This window comes from Cucumis sativus, chromosome 2, assembly GCF_000004075.3.
Source record: "Cucumis sativus cultivar 9930 chromosome 2, Cucumber_9930_V3, whole genome shotgun sequence".
In the NCBI taxonomy this organism is placed as follows: domain Eukaryota; kingdom Viridiplantae; phylum Streptophyta; class Magnoliopsida; order Cucurbitales; family Cucurbitaceae; genus Cucumis; species Cucumis sativus.
In genome coordinates, this window is record NC_026656.2 from 23,296,697 (window position 1) to 23,318,242 (window position 21,546).

Sequence of the window (21,546 nt, forward strand, 5' to 3'; positions counted from 1 at the left end):
ACAAAAAAAAAACTGCGGATGAAGAAGAAAGAAAGAAGCGCTAAAATGTAATTTCCTAGGATAAAAATTTGGAAAGCAAAGAAGAATAAGAACACAAAACAGAGAAGAAGAAATAAAGTATGCAAAATGGAAAAAGAAGAAGATGGCAACACAAAAAAAAAACAAGAAAAGAAAAAGACGAGAAACGAGAGAAGAAATGAAAAAAAGAAAAGAACAACAACTACAAAATGAAGAAGAAAGAAAGAAGCTTTAAAGTGTAATTTCGTAGAATGATGACATTGGCATAGGACAAAAACTCATTTGTTTATTTTAACTTTGGACTATTTTTCATTTGGACCCTTAAAAATGACTCTTAAAACATGATTTCTAGATAACTATTTCCCCAACTTGCCTTCAGTTGAGCATAGATTAAGATATTATTACTCAATGTTTGAGTCTTCAACTGTGATAATAAAGTTTGACATTTGTATTACTCACTCTTAAAAATGTTTGAGTCTTCGATTATTATAATAATTCACATTTATGTACTATAAAACTATTTGAAAATCGTAATTATCTATAGTGTTTACTCTTTTTTGATCATCATTTCTCCTCATTTGTAATCCAAACTAAAATAGTATGTACCCAAAACACATATATTATAATAATCATTAACTATGATAATCAGTTCAACGTCTCAAACAACTTTGTTACTACTACGTGATTTTACCTTTTACCAAAGATAAAAAAGAAATAATAAATAAAGATGCTTGATGTGATGTTTTTTGTTAGATATAGATAGATACAACCAATACAAAATAGTATATTTATGTTCTTTGATTTAAAATGGTAAATAATAATTTTGGAGATGGTGATAAAGAACGAGAAAAATACAATAATAAGAAACAATAATGAGAATAAGAGTGAGTAAGGTTCCACATTGTATTCTCATTTGTTTACTATAGCAAACACCATGAAACACATTGTATTTTCATTGTATTCTATTCTATATCTTTAGATATCAATTTTATGCAAAGCAATTGAAAAATTATGGAAATGATCAGAGAACAAAAAAGTTACAATTTAGTCTCTCTAAACTCAAATTTGGAAAGGCTCACAAATGTTTGGGAGTTGGAGTTGGTAAAGAATGATATGGTTTGTGAGAGAAACTTTTGTTATCATTCTTGGGATTTTGGAAAACATATTCTCCAATCTTGACCGTCCATTTATAAACGAATCCCCCTAATCTACATCTACCCACCACCTTCTATTCTTCTACTTCCCCTTAGTTTTTGTTTTTCAGTATTTTTTTTCCTATTATTCTTAAAAAAAACCCACCTCTTTTGAACATCGAAATTTCACACTTAAATTTTTCTTCTTACATTAAATTTTCTTCTTACACTTTTTAATCAGCTAATTTAAAGATAGTTGTAAAAAGAATCGAGAATACTTCTAACTTTACACTTATGCTATAGACATAATATAAGATTCATTCTTTTTTCTCTACCCATCTTCAAAATCAAGATTTAAAATATTGTTGTCAATTAAAATATTGAGATCTCAATTCTATAAAAAGTATCCATATCCATGGAAATGTGGAGAAGCTTGTATACAAATCAATGAATGTGGACAATAATTGTTATAGTTAGTTAATGAAATTTTGAATATGACTTATTTAGGCTATAATTTATCATTTTTAATCGTCATTTCAATAAAGTAAAACAATACTTAGATGTCTATGAAGAAAATGTATGAGTAAATTGAATAATTTTTTTAAAAAGAAATAGAAAATAGTTACAACATGATATAAAATTAAAAGTTATTTTTTTTTAGTAAAGTGATGTGATAATTATGAAAATTTTAGATGGTAAAAGAAAAAGAAATCATATCAATTGAATTTTTAAGGTGAAATGATGGAAAAGTTTTAATGAAAAAGCTTAAGGTCACAAATAAAATATATTATTTTTTATGATTTTTTTAGAAATGAAAGTTTTGAGTTGAAAATAAAGCTAAGATTGAGAAAAGTTGAAAATTAGAAAAAATTGTGAGTCATAAAACCTTTACTTTGGTAAACATTTCATATTTTATTCTTAAAATTAAACATATTCTTAAAATTAAACATATTCTTAAAATTAAGCATATTTCCTTGTAATTATTTATATCTTTTTTGTCAAATTACAAAAACAAAACTTATTGAAGGCTAACTTTTTAGTTTTCAAAATTAAACTTAATTTTTTAAACCATTATATTTTAACAAAGAAAGAAAATTGGGAGTGGAAGTAGTAAACATGGGCTTAATTTTTAAAAACAAAACAAAATGAAAATCAAATGAAACCTAAACAAAACTATAACTAATTAAAATATATAAAAAAATTCTAAATCTCAAAATTTCATCAAAACGAGGGAGGAATAAAAAAACACAAAATTACATTGAAATCAAGAAAAATACAAAAATTTCCCTTTTCTAGATATCAAGCCTCTCAAAATATCGATTGGAATTTTGACAATTCAACTGAAATTTTAAAGCATGGCCAAAAGTTTAACTAAAAAATAATAATAAAAGAAAAATTGGAAGTAAGAACTCAAGAATTATAGTACAAAATCTTCAATGGCGGTCAATCAATGAAAAATAAATTAAAAGTAAAAAGATAAAAGTAATGACATTTTAAAACTTAATAACATAATGGAAAGTAGAAAGGAAACTTAAAATTCACATACTACAGTAAGTAAATGATTGATGAATGAAGAATATCAAAGTCCTATTTACAATTAGAACCCAACTGAAATGTGGACCAATTATTTATTGCCATGATCAAAATGCCTTAAAATGAAGGGTATTTTAGTCAAAGTCTAAATGAATTCCCTACATTTGCATCAACCTCTTCAATAAAGATAAAAGTTTCTATAAAAATCCAAGAATGATCGCTTATTAGTACGCATGATAAATGGGATTTTAACATAATAAATAGGATTTAAGAGTCGGTATATTTCAAAATAGAAAGCAATATGTTAAATCAAATAAATATTTAATACCCAATACGTTGGTTGGTGGAAGGTGGAAGGTAGAAGGAAGTGCAACAATTTCCTTAAATAACATCGTGACAACTCAGAACAATCACGGGTGTAATTTTCTTTCTTAATAAAAAAATGAAGATGATGATAAGACACCCGAGAGGATGCCATTTGAAGGGTCAAGCTCAAGATAGAAATGAGATAATGGCCATCAGAAACTTTCCTGTAATCCTTCTTCCTCAGCCGCTGCAAAGTCTTAAATATGTCCACAGCATTGATATTTTGAAAGTTTTTATACGTGTCAAAAATTCAATTTAATCAACAAAGGTTGTATTGCACCAAGTACAGAATAATCATGCCATGTACCATAGCTCCAATGAAGAACTCAGCTCTTTTTCCCAATAAGGGACCAAAGAAACACGAATCTGGAGAATGGAAATCCAGAACTTGAGGTAATGGTATTGGGGAGAAGGTGATGGATGCCATATTTTATGGCTCCGGAACCCACTAAAGCGATAACAACTGTGACTTGTGATCAATGCCATTGAATACAAAAGTTCCAGACATGGGTACAAACTGTCGGGTGATTAGCTGAAAAAAAGAGAACACGTCATTCTAAGAGAAATTTTATGTCTAGTGAAACTCTAAACTTGTGTGTCTAGTAGATTTATAGGGACTAATTTTATAAGATGCAAGTTTAGAAACCAAATAAACAAATGCACTAAATTTGTAATTTGTAAGTTAACCTGTCAAATTTCATTTTACTGGAAATGAAGATTAACATTTTGAAAAATTCAATTCTTCCACTGGCGATGAAAGTATTGAATCTTTACCTTGATTACTTCTTGTGATGCAATTCCTCCAGTGAAGGCAGCGACGACATGGAGCTCTGCTGCACCAAATCGGCACATCTCGTTAATGAGGTCCTCTGATAAGGTCAAGCCATTGCAACCCAAATCACTGAGTAGGCCAACGGCAGTAGTTTTCAATCGAGATATGTCCTCATCGATCCCACTGCAATGCATCTCAATTGATTAAGAGTCCACGTCAATAAAGAAGAATAGATGGCGGCAAATGGTGAAATACATGATCAATTTAAAACACCATCAGGCATTACCCGTCAAATTGCCCAGGAAAACTGTTGTAATTGGCAGCAAAACGATCAACAGCTCGAAGCAGAAGATAAAATCCAACTGCAACACTGGAATAAGAGGAATTAACATCAATAAACTGCAGCTATTTGTACTGGATAATAAGATGTGGGTGCATATATGCCTTTCAATTGGTTACATTTTGCAGATTAGCGTTTAATTCTTCTTTTAAAAGAATAAATAAATAAAAATACACACAAATATACACTCAGTTGAAGAGAAGTTCCAAGAGCTTTAGTAAACAAATGCGAAGAAAGGAAACCATCATATGCAACAAATAATTCGTTGCAGTAAGTTTGGGTGCTTAAATAAATAATGACACAGTGAGCAGACAACTCTCGCTAGTGCAATTGATTTCATGAAACAACTCTCGCTAGTGCAATTGATTTCATGAAACAACTCTCACTAGTGCAATTGATTTCATGAAACAACTCTCACTAGTGCAATTGATTTCATGAAACAACTCTATCAACCGAAAACAAATAAACCAGAATCGGCAAACGCATGTTTAAAGGGCAAACATTTGTTTAGAAAAAACACCTGAAATCCTCATCCGTTAGATACTTCTGTAGCTCAGGGACGATTGGAGAATTGAACTCATCCTCAAGTGAACGATATCTACAAACCTACAAAAATTTCACTAAATCCATTACAAAAGAATACAGCTGAATATGTGCAATGCATGAATCTATCCATTCCCATTCATTTGCCTCAGTTGAAGTAGAGTAAAAATAAATATACTCAGCTCAGTTATTAGGCACTACACAATCATACACGCAAAAATTGTCTTAGCCAAGGGAGCTGTGTACATGCGGAGGAGAAATAAAAATACATTGGTGGATTCCACGCAGGTAGTTTTTTAATTTATCAAGAAACAAAAAATAGAAAGTTTGGCAAACAAGATAAAAATCAATACAATTTGAGAAGAAATCTGTCCTGTGATACATCCAACTAGAGTAAACTTAACAATGCTTTGACCACATATGCCATGATGGCGAAATCATAATTAGGCTCTTTAAAGGAAGATTCTTTTATTATCACGGAGAATGACAGCTTTAAATTGGGAGGACCCTGTCTTATCATCTTAGGATACCAACAGATGGTACATAAAGAACACCAATAATAATGATTATGATAACAATAGTCCATACTCTCAGCTTTCTTGCATTTTTACAGAAGCTTTTGACAGTCGTCTTGGAGATGCTATTTGGATCTCTGCCAATTTTTTTCAAAATGTTCCTTGCTCTTTCCTCTATTATCTTAAAGTCAGCCTCTGCCTTAGCTTGATAGATGTTTTGCAAATTAACATAGTGCCTACAAGATGCAGAATCCAGCCCTTCAGTCAATAAATAAGATGGTTAAATTTCAAAGTACTGCCGAGAAAATTGAGTCACTAACTCGGTTGAAGATGTCATATCTGGTATTGATCCTTCCATGGGTGCCTCACCACCTCCTTCATTCACTATGAACTCCTGCAGATTAATTAACATTTTAAAGAAGAAAGGAGAACAATTCAAGCTAAAAGTTCGGAATGCCTAAGATAGAAGTGAAATTGCCAAATCAATAAAAATGGTTAAACGGCCAATTGTTTTAAAAATACTTGAGATCTTTTAAACTTCCAATCCAAAAATTTTTTCATTCTACACAAAAAAGAGAAGAATAGCAGTAATAGCAATACAATATATTTTAATACAATGTTTCCTACAATTTTTTATCAATATAAAGAAATAAATATTAATATATTAATATTATTGATAATATTCCTAAAAATCATTTTCAGCCTTTAGTTAAATATAATAATAACATAAAAATGAAATATTGATTCGTAATTTTAATGACAAAATTACTTCTTTCACAATATACTTTGAAAATTTTGGACGATGGAAATAAATCAGAGGCTGGAGTTAAATTTATTAACGTAATTTAACAGCATGTTAATTCAAGTTAGTCTGCACATTAATTTCCTGGTCCCTCAGAAGGGATAATGAGAACAAACAAATAAAAACCTACATGAAGATCTTCCACGCCCTAAGGATTGTTAGAATCAAGCAATACCCAAACAATTCATCTATAAAATACCTAGCCATCATATTCATTAGAAGAATACGATAGTTAAGCAAGATGGTGGCAACTGGTCATTTTTAAGAACCTCATGTACTTTACAAATCTGATTGCCATAAGAACTAATGCCAAAGAAGATCAATTGTTGAAATGTAACAAGTTGAAGAACTTTAGAATTAGAAAACCTGGCTTCGTGAGAGATAGAGCTAAAGTAAAAAATAAAAAAAATTCAGTAACCTTCAAAGCAGCCACTAATATCCAAAAATCCGACGAATTAGAATCAACCTCAGCACAGCTATCATTAACTATCTGTTTCAGATCTGAACCTGATATGAAGAAAATGAAAAACAATAGGGCTCATATATCTAAACATCTAAATAGATCTGTCAACTTTTAGGTACAAAAAAGAACAGATTTAAACATAAACCTTAAATACACCATCAAACACTCCAGTTGACAACTGTAATTACATTGAAACTGAACCCAGACCTTTTTTTCCCTAATGAGAAGCAGTTAACATATTTCATTGATAAGAATTAAGATGAAATTAAAAAAAGGCATGTGACGCCATGATGATTACACAAAACGATTCAATTGTGCCGTGAGTTATGTAAGACCATAATCATAAAAGAGTAAGGTGAATTTAGACTATGTGATAGATATATAAGTAAGATGTTCAAAGACAAATGAAAAATTTCATCACTTTGTCCTCAAATATACAAGTGTTTCACTCAAGCTAATAGTTCCAACTTCCAAACAAAACATTTGATGAAAATTTGCCATAAAACCGCTTTTTTCTTACTGAAAGGATGTCCTAAGAATAGTTTCAGGAGAACGATGAGAGTCCCATTCAGCAAAACCATGTGGTAGTTGAAGGCAACCAACATCTGGTTCGGAAAACAAAAGCAAAATCACAAGTGACAAAAAGGTTCATAATGGACTCGTTGTTCTTGTGCATAATAGATCCTAAGGATAAGAAGTATGGTTAAGAAAGACTTAAAGAGAATTGAAAGATACTAACTATATCAATGAGAAACACTCTCATTTTTGTTGTGGGAGCAATCATAGAACTCCAAAGTTAATCATGCTTCGCTTGGGTCAATCCTATGTTAGGCGACCTCCTGGGAATTTTAGATGCATCTGTGGCTGAGTTCCCGTAGGAAAATTTTAACTTTTTCCATGGGACCTTTCCATTTCTTTAAGTACAGGTCTTCGACGAGTAGGACAGGACACGACAAGAAGAAAGCTTATTTGGTAGACTTTTCCATGTGCTAACCTTGGTGTCTGTGGTGTCCATGTACCCAGTCCCAAAACGGTACATGTTCAAATTTTCTAAAGTTAAGAGTTCAACATTTAGGTAGAATAAGTGGTGATATTCCACAAGTCTTTCCATGACTTTCTGAAATAGCTGGACCATGTAAAATGAAACTTAACTCTCAGAAGAGCTAGAGATTAAAACCAGCTCCAACTTCCAAGAAAGATGTATAATTTGTTTTTATATTTTCCTTTTCAAGTTCCAATTGCCACAAGATGGCACATCTTTAAATACAAAACAGATGGTGGAATTTAAGTAAGAGAAATAATAACAATAATATCCACAAAAAGATGTTTCAAAATTTTAAATATTCTACTGCAAGCCTTAAAAGAGACTCTTATAATGCACGAGATCTTTCTCTCATTTTTAAAAGAACAGATTCCATGAACATGGTGTTGATATTAGTTGGAATAGCTGCAACCCAATGAAAGAACAGAAAGGGTCATCCCCTAGATTTCACTAGCAAACAGGCAAACACAGAAAAGGTAAGACACTCTTTTGCACCTGTAGACCAATCCAAAAACAAGCACATGAGGACCCGCTGCCAAGGGTAACAAGTTCGAATGATTAATATATATGCGTGTGTTATAGCATATATGTAATTGTAGGAGCTTGTTGGTCAAGTTCTTTATTGTAATTTACTAGTCTTTATTTAGGGTTTCCATATATGCCTATATACATATTAAATTCTATTGTATAGAATGAGGTGAGAAAGTTCTTCCATATTTTGTTCTAGCTTCAACATATATGGAAGAAAAAATGAGACAGATGAAAACAAAAGGAAAGTTCAAAAGAAAAGAAAAAAGTTGATGGAGGTCTTTACCAATGACACCCATGTGTATGCCTGGAGATGAAGCTTCGAGGAAGACAACAACGATTCCTAGTATGGTCAAAGAAAGGAATTGCTGGAGACATCGTAAATTTGGTGAAGTGAAAAATCTGGAAAGGAAGCTGAGTAGTCATGGAGCTCATGTGAGGGTGTATCGTCATGGAGAAAATGGAACTAAAAGAAGAAAGCGCCTGATGGATGTCTTGGTCAACGAGATTCAAGGAGAGGAACCAAGTAGAAGATTTGGAAAAGATGCTGCAGATGCGGTGAAGTAGAGAAGAGAGAAATGATGAACAAAAGCTGTTGTTGGCAACAAGGGTTGGTTGGTTGGAGATGAAATTCGGCAACCTATGAACCATGAATACTCCATTTTAGGGAGAGTGTTCATGGCAGAAACAGGCATGTTCAAACACACTCTGGACATGTGTCTGACACAAATTCTTGTATCTTGTTTTTAATTGTTTATTTTTATTTTCAGACATGTGAAACATTTGGGACATTTGAGAGGTGTTGATGTAAACAGCAAAAGAAGTGGATGGTTGGTCGTGAGGGAAAAAAAACCGAAAACCCATGGGTTGTGAGGAAGAAGAAAGTGGGCTGACAACCATCTTTTTAAGCTGGAATTAAACAAGAATTATTTGAGGCCCACTGTTCTACAAAAGCAGAAAAATGGCTATAATATTGGATTTTAGCTGCCATAGTGGGTTGCTTTTACAGAGGTTTCTAGTTTTAGCCAGCAAAAAAGGAAACAAAAAGAAAAAGGCTGATTGTTGTAAGCACATGAACTTTAGTGAATAATTCCTTTAGAGAATAAGAACTCATTAAGAGAATGGCTTTGAAACTCACAACCATTATCACTCCATAGGATTGCAATCTTTATATTGAATTGTGTTTCTATGGTGTGATAGAAGTCCCGAAATGTGGAAGTGACTTCGGATTTGTCGGGATCAAGAAAACCCAAGTAAGACTAGTATGGTCATCAATAAAGGTCACAAACCATCATTTTCCAGAGGAGGTAGTGACCTTAGATGGTCCCCAAACATCACTATGGACAAGAGTAAGAGGTTGGGTTGGCTTATAGGATTGCGAGAGAAAAGAGACTTGGTATTGTTTAGCCCGTATGCACACATCACAAGATAAAGAAGAAAATCAACTTTTAAAAAGGGGTGAGGAAATAAGTATTTCATATATTTAAAGTTGGGGTGACCTAAACGGAAATGCCACAACATATAGTCTTTTTCAGGAGTAGTAAAGTAGGAAGATAAAGCTTAGTCCTAGAAATGCTACTAGAGGAAGCATGACCATCAAGCAAGTAAAGTCCCCTATTGTGTCAGACAGTGCCAATCATCCTCCCCAAGCTCAAGTCCTGAAAAGAAACAGAATCAGGTAAGAATGTTGCTTTGTAGTTTAATTCACGAATAATCTTGCTTATTGACAGAAGATTATATGAAATTCATGACACATGCAACACATTGTGTAATGATAACCCGTCAAAAGGAGAAATCTACCCTTTTCTAGCAATGGGAGCCAAGGAGCCCTCAGGAATTCTTATCTCTCATTCCCAGCACATAGATGTAGACACAAAGTGTTCAAACGAACCGGTTAAATCATCTATGACTCCATAGTCCAAAATCCAGGGATTTCTACCATCAATACTAATGAGACTAAAGGACTGAGGTATACTTGACTAGACAATAGCTCAAGTGTGGTCAAACTAGTAGTCTCACTCACATAGGCTCGTCTTGTGTTTTGTTTGTTGGTGCAAGATCGTTTTTTAACTCTCAGGGAACGACCATGCAATTTCCAATACTGCTCCTTGGTATGCCACTGTTTCTTACAGTGTCCACAAGTAGGGATCGGTTTTCCACTATTCTTTTCACTATCATGAACGAGGATTTTCACATTGAAGGTAGCAGAATCAATAGCGAGGGTTGATAGAATACTTGTGGCACTTGTACGATCCTCCTCAAGACAGACTTCAGAACAAACTTCCATCAAAGAGGAAACAGGTCTCTAGCTCAATATACACCCTCGTACAACATCGAACTTAAAGTGGAGACCAGCAAGAAATTCATAGATCCGATCAATTTCCTCAATCCAAGTGTTGTATACCATCATTAAGACAATTTCAAACAATTTTCCTGCGCAAATCCATTTCCTACTAGATAAGAGAGAGTTTGTTAAAATAAGACGTCACATCCATTGTCCCCTGTTTATATTAGTAGACCTGTTTCTGCAGAGTAAAGCTGAAAGGCAATCAAACGCTTGGAGAATAGTCTGGGTCATGTCCCAAATATCTTTGGTGGTTGCAGCATATAGTAATGGCTTGCCAATTTGGGGTTCCATACTGTTGATCAGGGTGGACTGAATAAGAGAGTCCTCTCCTTTCCAGTGTTATTCTGTGGGTCTCCTAGCGAGGGACGAGGTATCTCTCTTGTTAAAAACCCAAACTTGTGGCGTCCTTCAAGAATCATTCTCATAGATTATAACCATGAAAAATAGTTTTGACCATTTAGGGGCGTTTGGGACGTGGAGTGGGTTATTATAATCTGTGGTTATTATAGTTGTGAGTTATAATAGTTTGTAGGTTATTATAGTTTGCTTTTGGGGTGCAGATAATTATAGTCTCGGTTATTATAATCTATGCTTGGAGAAGAGAAGAATAGTGAAAGGGGGGAGTGAGGAATAGTGACATAGGAGAGATGTGAGGGTGAGGAATAGTGAAAGTGAGGTGTGAGAAATAGTGAAATGGGGGAGTGAGGAATTGTGATAGATGAGAAATAAGGGAAAAAGTAGAATCTAATCCTAATCATAGGATTATGGTAACCCCTAGGGCAAACATGGAGTGGGCTAAACTAGCCCACTCCACTACTTCGTGGTCGGAGGGCCAAATGTCCCCTTAGTTTCTCCCCTGAAAAACACCCTAGAGACCGTGCCACTGTATTAGACACATAAGAAGAGGGCAAAGCAGGAAACAAGGTTACCGGATTCTCATAATACATCAGAGTCAAGTGGGTGGTGGAAAGGGCCCCTAGTGTAGCTTCAAGTGCTATAATTTGTTGTCGAAGCATGTCCAATTGACGCTGAGCAACACCGGGAGACAAACCTTGAACATGTTGTCGTGACTGCATGGAAGATTCACCCACCTCAAAAGTTGAATGGGCTTGAGGGTTTCCAACCTCAGGACAGACACTAAGATTTGCAGCTAAACCAGAAGTTGGCGGCTAGACAGAACCTGACGGTGGCACGTGTGGTAGTGCATAGACTAACTGGGCAATACCAGAAGTGGGTTTGTTAGATTGCATTTGTACAAGCGGCACTGCATGAGTTATGTACAGCCAGAACCATTCATCCATGGCAACGCTAGTCCAGGCTTCAATGCCAACGGCGACGGTGGCACTGATGTTACCGGTTGTCTCTTCTATTAGGGTTTCACCATGTGTAAGATTGTCTAGCTTTGATACCATATTGAAAGTAGAGACGAAGAACAAACACAATTTTACGTGGAAATCCTAGTACAAGGAGAAAAACTACAATGCTGATTTAATTTTATTATTTTCTAATACTCATAAAGATACAAAAGGAAGTATTTATAGGCAACACGAGCCTAATTAACAAAATAAAAAATAGGACAAAGTAAATTACGTAACTATCCTAGGGCTTTCAACATGACCTAAGCCCATTATTTCTAACAATTGTTTCTTTTTTCTAACTACACCTCGAGGAAAAGGTGCGCCTGAAGGGTGGGTTATAATAGAAAGGAAACATTATTCAAGATATATTAATAATTAGTGAAAGAGTTGTAAGGATATTGGTTATAAATAGAGGGACTGAAGTATGAGAAAAGGGGGATATTTTGGCGAGTGACTTAGGGCTTGAGAGAATGTTCAAGAGAGGGGGGTTTAGGTACCTTGAACATTTAATCTTGTTGTTAAGTTATTATCAACAATATGTGGGTTCTATAAGAGAACCATCGTACGAGATGTCTTTCCATAGAAATTTTCAATAGTCTCCCAATAACCCATGCCACTTCAACATGCATAGGAAAACGACACATGAAGTAAGAGGGAAGACCAATAAGACCTAGCTTCGGTAAAAGAAAATTGGAGCTTGCTCTCAATTTTCCCCAATACAGAACCCAAGAAGAGAAGAAGAGTAGGTTCTGGCTTACCATTTAAAGGAAAACCAAGATGGGAAAATGCCGGAAAAGTTGTCCAAATTTCTGCCCAAAATACTGGAGCCCATAATAGACCATTCTACTAAGCCAAATTGAGCCCCTTCATTAAGAAATCAACTCAGACAATTTGCATAAGCAGAAGAGAGAGAATCCACAGTCCAATTCCACCACAGTTTTATCTTCCCTCGCCTACCATTAATGATAATCGAACAATTAATGCAAAGGCTTTTTCAAGGTCTAATTTATTAAGGAAAAAAAACCTCTCGTTCTAGTTCTTTGTTATTCATCAATAAGATAAGCTCATTACATTCACTATAGGAAGAAATTTAATGATTTTCAACGAAAGAAAATTGAGGGATAGAGATGGTTGAAGAAGAGCCTTCTTAAGCATTCTAACGGACTTGGAAATGATTTTCTGTCAGCATTAGTGGGAATAGGGGATGAAGTCGAAGACCATTTCAGAACCAACCTTCTGTGGAATGGCACAATTAAAAATTCCATGGAGGACTAGAAGAATGACACCACTCTCAAGCAATCTTGAAATGTCACCATCCTCCATAATATCATGATTGTAAGTGTTTTTTTTTAAACGGATGCAAGCTTCTTTATTAATAATAATTTCAAAGTACAAGTCATGCTTGTAAGTGTTTCAATATGTTTTAAATAATTCAGCAAATAACCTATCTTGACCTCGAGCCTTCTAGACACTGCTTTGCCGAAAAGAGATGAAATTTCAACAAAAGAAGCAGGTTGTGAAACAACTCCAAAAGGAAAGTGACACAACAGTAAGAAAGAACTTATAGAACATCTTTCACAGATCAATATCCAAGACTAAGAGCAGGTTTGTCTTCCTAGATTAATTAGCCTAAATGCTTAAAAATGGCTGCTTACTGATTCCACGAGGAGCAAAGACTTTGAAGGAAGCTTCAATAGCTTCTTTGTAGTTATCTTCATCCATAGCAATCATCTTGGCTTTGAGGAGATCCTACAACGTCCGAGCCAACAATTTCAGTAATTATCACCAATCAATGATTGCAAAAAGGCAAAGGAAAGGAAACCTTGAATGCTTTCTTTTCTTCTCGGCTTGATGGTAAACTGCCACCATGGCTTTTGGCCCACTCTTCAGCCATCTTGACAAGAATAACAACATATGGAGTGTGTTTGTGAGCAACCGGATCGGGAGCATTGAGATCAATAGTTTCAGCAAACCTGTCATAGCCATAGGTGAGTTTCTGTATCTGAAAGAATAGAACTTCTATTTTCACAGCTCTCCGACCAGTGGCCATACTTGATAGTAAATTCCACAGCTTAATAGACCAAAAACCAATACAAACAGACAATATTCATATTTTGAAAGCCATCCTATTAAAAAGATGGAAAGGCTGTGACTGAAAACCCTACCTCCTCAGCTCTGGCCATGGGTTATTTAACCGGAGATCATCCAGAAAATGATCAGGCTTTGATTCAATGACAGTATGCTCCTGATATGCATGAATAAAATATCTCAATTTAGCACACTTGACTACATACAATGTTTTATCTGTTGAAATCGTGTAGGAAGAACTTATTTTAAACATTGAAACTGTTTGTGTAAGTACAACCATATTGAAAATTGTGGCAGACAAGACCCCAATAGATATTAAGTAGCTCACATACAGGCCCAAAGAAGTGACAGTTAAGCTGTTTTGGGTCAGCATTTTACCATTTTGACCTGGAAAAGCTCCCAATTATGAGCCTCTATTTCTCCAAGTTCAAGCTAAGCTTCACAACTAGTTATTTGATATTTAGCCACAAATTAGGTAAATATACATAATAATTGAAAATGATAAGTTCAAGATGAGCTAGTAAAGGATCCAGATTAGTCAGCTATCATGTGTCAGTTTCTTTATCTTTTATCCCATAGATGTTATTATAAATACTTTGATCACTTCTACACATACCACATGATTGTTTTTGTGTATCTAATATAATTTTCCCATTGATCATAGTTTGTCCAAGATTGGGAAACTGAACTACCATTAGCAATACTTTACCTTCAAACTGATTCTGACAAGCCCAGTGAGGCCGTAGGAGCGTGCAACGACCAATATGACATTTGCATTCCTACAGATTTTATCTAGCTTCACAATCCACTCCTCAACCAACTGAATAAATTCAAAGTGACCATTAAAAAGGGCAATCTAAGATAGTAAAGAGCTATATAAGTTTCTACCTGACATACAAGTAGCAAAGATGGAAACTTGCAACATAGATACAAGTAAATCCTAAAAAACTACCCCATATACGTCTTTCTTCCCAATAAAACCTTTGAAAATATTTGCATACCATAACAGATAAGAGAACATGAATAACCCAAAAACTCACTATTTATTTTATAAAAGAACAAGAAACAACTTCTCATTGATGTAATGAAAAGGAATAAAAAACTAAAAGATACATGCTTCCAAAAGAAGAGAAAGAAAAGATGTGAACAACAAATACACCGCATAGGAGTGTCAGTAAATATCATAGTCAATAGGTTATAGTAGTTTGTTTCCAGGTGCAGACTATTTTAATTTGGGTAAGAAATAGTAAACACCGTAATAAAAAAAGAAAGAGAGAATTAGTAAATAGTAAACACAGTAACAAAGAGGGATTAGAAATCGTAACATTGAAGTCAATTGTTGGTAATAATAGTTGCAAACACCAACTATTATAACAAGAGTCCCACTATAGCCCACTCCATCCACTTGAAGTTGAGGGTAAACACTCCCATAAAGATAAGCTTATAAACAACTACAAACCATATGCCTCCTTCAAATATTGACAAACAAAGGCTACTACAAAACCATCGAAACCCAAAAACAAAGACCATCAAACAACAAAGAGCAAACTAAAAACACATTGACAATGCATGAAACAAAAACCCAAAGAGAAGCTTTTGAAGAATCCACATCAAGAATCTTGAAAAGAAACTCCTACTTAACGCTCAGATACCTTCCGACAAGAGAACAAAATAGAGCCCAACGAGAGATAATAAACTGTAACCACTTAGATCTTCCAAAAACAGCAAACAAGATTAGAACTACTCTCTTCCAAGCAACCTTAGATCAACAAGAGGGGATAAATGATGAATTTCTTTAACAACACCAAAAAGAGACAATGAAATTTTGTTGAGTGCCAGCCACACAACAAAAAAGCGTAACCTTAAGGAAAAAGAATCAACTTCAAGGCCCTTTAATCAACTTTCAATTTGCTAATAAGAGATTCAACTAAAAACCATCCATCGTACAGGTTTGAATTTGTTAGGTGTTCTTGGGTTACTAATTTCAGAGATAAAACTATCTCCCCTCTTGTTTGTAATCATGTGAAGGGGAAGCAAGAACCCTTTGGATCACATTGTTAAGTTTATGATTCAGGAAATTTGATATGGAAGAAAGAAAAACATCTCTTACGGAAAAAAAAACGTAACATTGGGAAGAAAGCTTTGAACCAATCAAGGTTCATGCAGTTTTTCAGTGTCTCTCTCAAAACTATCCAAAAGTATTCCATCCTTGAGAACTTTGTGTTTCTTACAAATAATGATGATAACAATAATTTTACAGTGGCAACTAAATGGAATACAACACAATCTGAGTGATATCAAAAACCATTTGCATCAAGGGCATTTTATAAAAATGACAAGTCACAGGCATGAGAAAAACCAAAAATTCCAGCAAAATGGAGCAACATCAAGAAAAATAATGAGTGTGAATATCACAGCACCTGTGTAGCAACCACTAATGTAAATTGGGAAAAGAATGATGGCCTTGTTTCAATTAACGCCTCTGGATACTCTTCTATGAACTTTGCTTTTACAGCATCATTTAGCTCTTGAAGAAATGCACAGACACACTTTGCCTTCGACTGCCCGATACTTGATTCATCCACTAGAAACATAATTACACAAAACAAGGGAAGCCTTAGTTGATAATTCATTTTTTCTTTCGGGACAAAAGTGGACATAGCTCAAGAAGTACTAATTAGAATTGCAGTAAATTATTCAAATACATACGGACTGCAGAACTGGAGAGAAGATTCATTTTATTGTTGACAAAATGATTTTTCAAAAAGTTACTTCGGAAAGGCAATTGCTCAATGCTTGATAGTGCTCCAGGCTCCAACATGATCGACTTACATACAGATTTATTGAGCACATAAAAAGATCTCCTAGATCCATAGGCAATTACTAGTAACAAATAGGGCTCCATTGCCAAAAGCAACGGTGGCATACTACTAACGTACCCATGAAGTTATTGCCAAGGTCGCCCTCTTCTATCTTTGTACCATCAACTATAGTGATGCTTCCAATCCCTCCAAGAACAAGATTTTTCAATGTCTCGGAACCTGTAGGCCCGCAGTTGAGAAGACAAATACTCGCTTTTTCAAGGGCTGCCTGCCCTTGATCACCCCATATCCTACAATATCACGGGATAAAAGCTTTCAGAACTTAAAGGTAATAAAGATGATTAAAGTTAGTCGAACGAGTTATCCAATAGATAACTTTGCCCCAAAAAAGAGAAAAAAAATGCTCTAGATAACACATTTCTCAAAAGAGACAATACTTCATAAAAACTAAGTTGGCGTAACAAAGTGGGAAAATCCTAAGCTTGGAAGTAAATTCGTTATTCAACAAGTTAGACATCGCTGAACAATATATATCTACAATAAAAGGAAAAAAATCTGCAATCACGGAAATTCCAGCAATTCCTATCAAAGAAATCAAGAAAAACAGAATGTCAGTAGTCAATCAGCTGCTGAGCAACTATGACGTCAAGAAATTACAAAGAGCGCGAACTCAAATGCGGACTTGTTCTTACACATCAGCGGTTCTTCTCTTTCGGTAGACGAAAAAACAAATAAAGCTAAACAGAAATTACCGAGAGGAGAAGTAGAAACGACTTGAAGATGGAGTAATAGTATACTACTGGCACAGAGTTGGGGGGGAAAACGGAGCAAGAAGATGGATACAAAGTATCGAAACACGAACAGAAGTTCAACATCAAGGAATGAGACAGGCATGAGAGATAATGAGCAGGACCTGAGTTGGCGATCGTATTTCACTTTGGGTTCCGCCATTTTCTTTGTTTCGCACGCTCTGTATTCACTTTCCCCTTGCTGTTATAATGTTGTTTCTTAATCTTGGCGTCAATGAAGCTATTCTGAATCTGCGTGGGAACGACGCAGTGAAGACAGGTGAAGAAGTTAGTTCAATTTAGACGAAATAGAACAAGTGAACAGTACAGCGCATGACCTTCACCATCATCGCCGCAGGAAAAATGGAATCAAAAGAGATGGGGAGAGAGAGATTGGCAGAAAAAACATTGAAAGAGGAGAAGTGTCACGGAACGACGGTCAGCAGAGGGGAGTGGGTGAATACTGGAAGGCGGCGCTGAGTTGTTGCGGTTGTTGGTTATCGAGAGAGAAGAGAGAAGAGAGAAGGGAGAGGAGGAGCTTACCGGCAGCGAACAACGACTGGACTCAGGCTGGTTGGCAACCGGTCGGTGCTACCTGTGGCGCTGCCTTTTGGTGCTTCTTTTCACTCAAATGTTTACTCTTAATTTAGGGGAGAGGGTTAAAAGTTGCCAAAGGGACGACAATATTTACTGAGAAAAAAACTTAAGTCTATAGCTCTATGGGATCGAGATTACTTAATGTTAAAACAAACTCTCCCATTACCTATATTATTTACTTTAAAACTTTTAATTTGGTAAGGTATTTATCATAATATTTACTCTTTCTTATAGTTTTACAATTTAACATTATCGTTTTTTAAAGTACAATCTTTACTATTTTTTTTATTAAACTAAAATAATGTAATCACTAAACACATAATATATCCTACAAACACAAACTATTCTAATCAAATTATAATATTCTAAGGCTATATAACAATCCACTTCTTACCTCCAGATATCCTTTAATAGTTTGTTTCTTTTATTATTATTATTATAGTTATGGAAAAACTCATTTATTTATTCTTTTAGATAGGTGAATTTATGACTTTGTCCTTGATTTAATTAACATCTAGGTTTGATGGGTGTGCTTATAACAAACCATATAGTTTATGGGTTATTGCAATTTTTTTAGAATAAATATGGAAGATGGTGTTGAATAATTGAGATGGCCAGGCAAATCAACCATCAAAGAGAAATGAGATGATGCAACCGAAGAGGATGGTACCCCATCTAACTCACCTAAGATAATTGAACAAACATGTCAGTATGAGTTATACAAGCATAAGAGTTGTCATTAGTGGTGTTAGTGGAGCCAAATACGATTTCAAACCATGATCTTGGAAGTCAGGGTTTTGTCAAGAGTTTTGATGAGCTACTTTGAAGTTAGATGCATATTGATGAGATAAGCATGCACGATAGCTTTCATATCAATTGAAGTTCAAATAGGTTGGTTAGGTTGGTAAGTGACTCCTTGCTAAATTCATGTGACAATGTTATCATAAGTGATTTTACTCATAATGTTTATAGGAGGAGACATGGTGCCAACTTTCCACTATCTTGGGCCTCGTGATCTAAGTGAGCTCTCACATGACACATGGGTGCGTCAATGTGTTACAAACTTTACTAAGCAAGTATATTAGCTAGGTGTCTTCCATCAAGAATGAGATATTATGGTTACAATCACCAAGATTATCCCCCCCCCCCCCATAGGTTAGAGGTTTTAGTATAGTAAAAAAATACTATTTGATATGCAATTTTGACTCGTCGTGGATATGAGAGGGTTCATGCTTCAATATGTCCTGTTGGATGGATGTTTGATAAGTCTTGAGTTGGAAAGTTGTCCATGGATAGACTCGATATGTGTATTCAACTAGGAGATTGAAAGTTAATGGCATCGTGGCAATCAATATGACATCAAGAAGCATCAATGCATGAGACTCGATAGTTTTGGGCGGCATAGTACTTGTCTTAGTTGTTTGGTAAGTATTGCAATCATCATCTAGTAAAGTCTGATAAGCCCTAGATGAATAGAATATTCATGTTATAACTTTAAAGTTTACCTCAAAAAAAAAAATATATATATATATATATATATATATATATATATATATATATATATATATATATATATATATATATATATATATATTTCAAATGTATTAAGTAATTTTAGGATTTGAAGATTAGTGAGAGAGATTTTGTTACTCACAATGGGTTAACATATTTTAGTAGCAAAGAAACATGTTGCAAGTGTTAAATATTATTGTTCTAACCCTTAATCTCACATCTACATACACTTTCTAAGGATATAGTTTTTAATTTTAGAGAAGTCCATTTAATCTCAAATTTAATGAGTATGCCATGAGGTTTAAAAAGGTTAGTTAGAGATATTATTCAATATCCTAATAAGTTCATATGAATTGAGTAAGTTCATGACTGAATCCTCAAGTTTATTTTTTAATTAGTATTTTAGAGTTTGAAGATTAATTAGTGGGAGATAGTCTTCAATTCTTTATAATGATCAAATCATTAAGTAGGAACACAATTTTTTGCCATACATTACATATTCTTAATAACCTAAGCTACCCAAGTTTAAGTATACGTGGGCTCTAAAGTTTATGACTTATAAGGAGAAAATCTTCTATTCCCTTTGGGAGTTGATATCATGGGATAAGAGATGGTTTTGCCTCGTATTAAATGTTTCTTAACCTAATCATCAATTTTGATTTATCACAAATCTTATGAGCATTATGGTTGCCATGGAATGGTCCGACGATCACAGTAGAAAGGATCGTCTTAAAATTGTTGTAGCACTGATAACGTGCAGAAATGACCGTTGTTATAGCCCCTTTTATGAAAACAATGAGATCAAAACACATAAGAAGATGATCAGAATGTATGACTTATGTTGTAAATGCATAAGTATTTAGAAATACAGCTTACATAAATATGATTCCTGTTTTACGCGGTTATCATGTTTAAACTCAGGAGAAGTTGGAAAAGAAGAAAAGAGCAGCACATCTCGCACAAAGGTTATGCGATGGGATCTATCTTGACGATTAACAACCTCAAGCAAGAAACCAAGACATCACCCTAGAAAAGCTCACAAGAAGACAAGGATGGTAGTTGAAACGATGTGACCTTAGAGGGCCAGATGACAACACTAACACACTTAGAGGAATAGAAGTTTTTCGTCGAAAAGAAATCTATACAAGCACTTCAGCTCCATCAAGAAGAAGAGAGGGCCCGAATAAGCCGAGAGAGTCTGTATATAGAGGGAGAGAGAGAGAGAGTGAGCTACCTCGAGAGTATGACGCCGTGATGAAGAAAAAGATTATTTTTGTTGATTTCCTAACTTGTAGTAGCAATCCACTTTCTATTATTCCCATTTTTATTGTTTTCATTTATATTTTATTCCTCAGATTATACATACTTTTATAAACCTATACTCACATTCTTTGAAAAATTTATATGATCATAGTCGTTTAATTCATTATCTCTCCTCTCCTTCAAGTCAACATGTTATCAATAGTTTGAGTAGGTAATAGTATGATAAGAAGAGTCACTTATAAATCTTAACATGTTAATTGTGTTTTTGTGATTGCTTGGCTAACATAAGTTGCTACCTACTCGAGAGGAAAAGTAGTTAGAACTTAATTAACACGCATGAAGAGGAACTTTACCTCTCCGCGAAAGTGTTTCTAACATTTGGATCCCGAAAGGAGGACAAGTGTGGACGATAGTTATTGAGAAATAACCGTCCTTAATCGCGAAATACTATAAGATGCATAAGGAGTTTCTTCCAAATATAACTCACTTAGCCACATTTGGTCACATAGATCTCTAAAAGCAGTCGTGTGACATATATGTATTCGAGAGAAGCATGCCTTAATCACAAGTGTGTCTTAGCAAGTTAGATCGCGTCAAGGTTATCTCTCTACTTATTCATATGATACCACGCGTGCATTCCTACCTGCTTTTTCCTAATGCAAGTTAGATGCATGATTATATCTTTCTCTTCACCTCGCTTTACAAACTCTCGTTGT

At 34.6% G+C, this 21,546-nt stretch overlaps 1 protein-coding gene across 2 annotated transcripts; it reads right to left on the reverse strand.

The window, feature by feature from the left end:
• Window positions 1-2,941: 2,941 nt before the first annotated feature.
• On the reverse strand, window positions 2,942-18,153 carry LOC101216692 (NEDD8-activating enzyme E1 regulatory subunit AXR1). 2 transcript variants are annotated; one of them, XM_004151842.3, is made up of 15 exons: window positions 18,002-18,153; window positions 17,584-17,710; window positions 16,788-16,960; window positions 16,269-16,432; window positions 14,558-14,668; window positions 13,926-14,005; window positions 13,583-13,733; window positions 13,416-13,509; window positions 6,441-6,529; window positions 5,541-5,614; window positions 5,294-5,456; window positions 4,683-4,768; window positions 4,109-4,192; window positions 3,825-4,005; window positions 2,942-3,582 (listed from the first exon to the last, which is right to left on the reverse strand). In XM_004151842.3, the coding sequence occupies exons 2-15, from the start codon at window positions 17,619-17,621 to the stop codon at window positions 3,499-3,501; spliced, it is 1,572 nt and encodes a 523-aa protein (XP_004151890.1). In that variant the 5' UTR covers window positions 17,622-17,710; window positions 18,002-18,153; the 3' UTR covers window positions 2,942-3,498. The 2 variants fall into 2 exon arrangements, with proteins under 2 accessions (XP_004151890.1, XP_031736875.1); XM_031881015.1 differs by lacking the exon at window positions 17,584-17,710 and having other exon boundaries at window positions 18,002-18,139.
• Window positions 18,154-21,546: the final 3,393 nt, after the last annotated feature.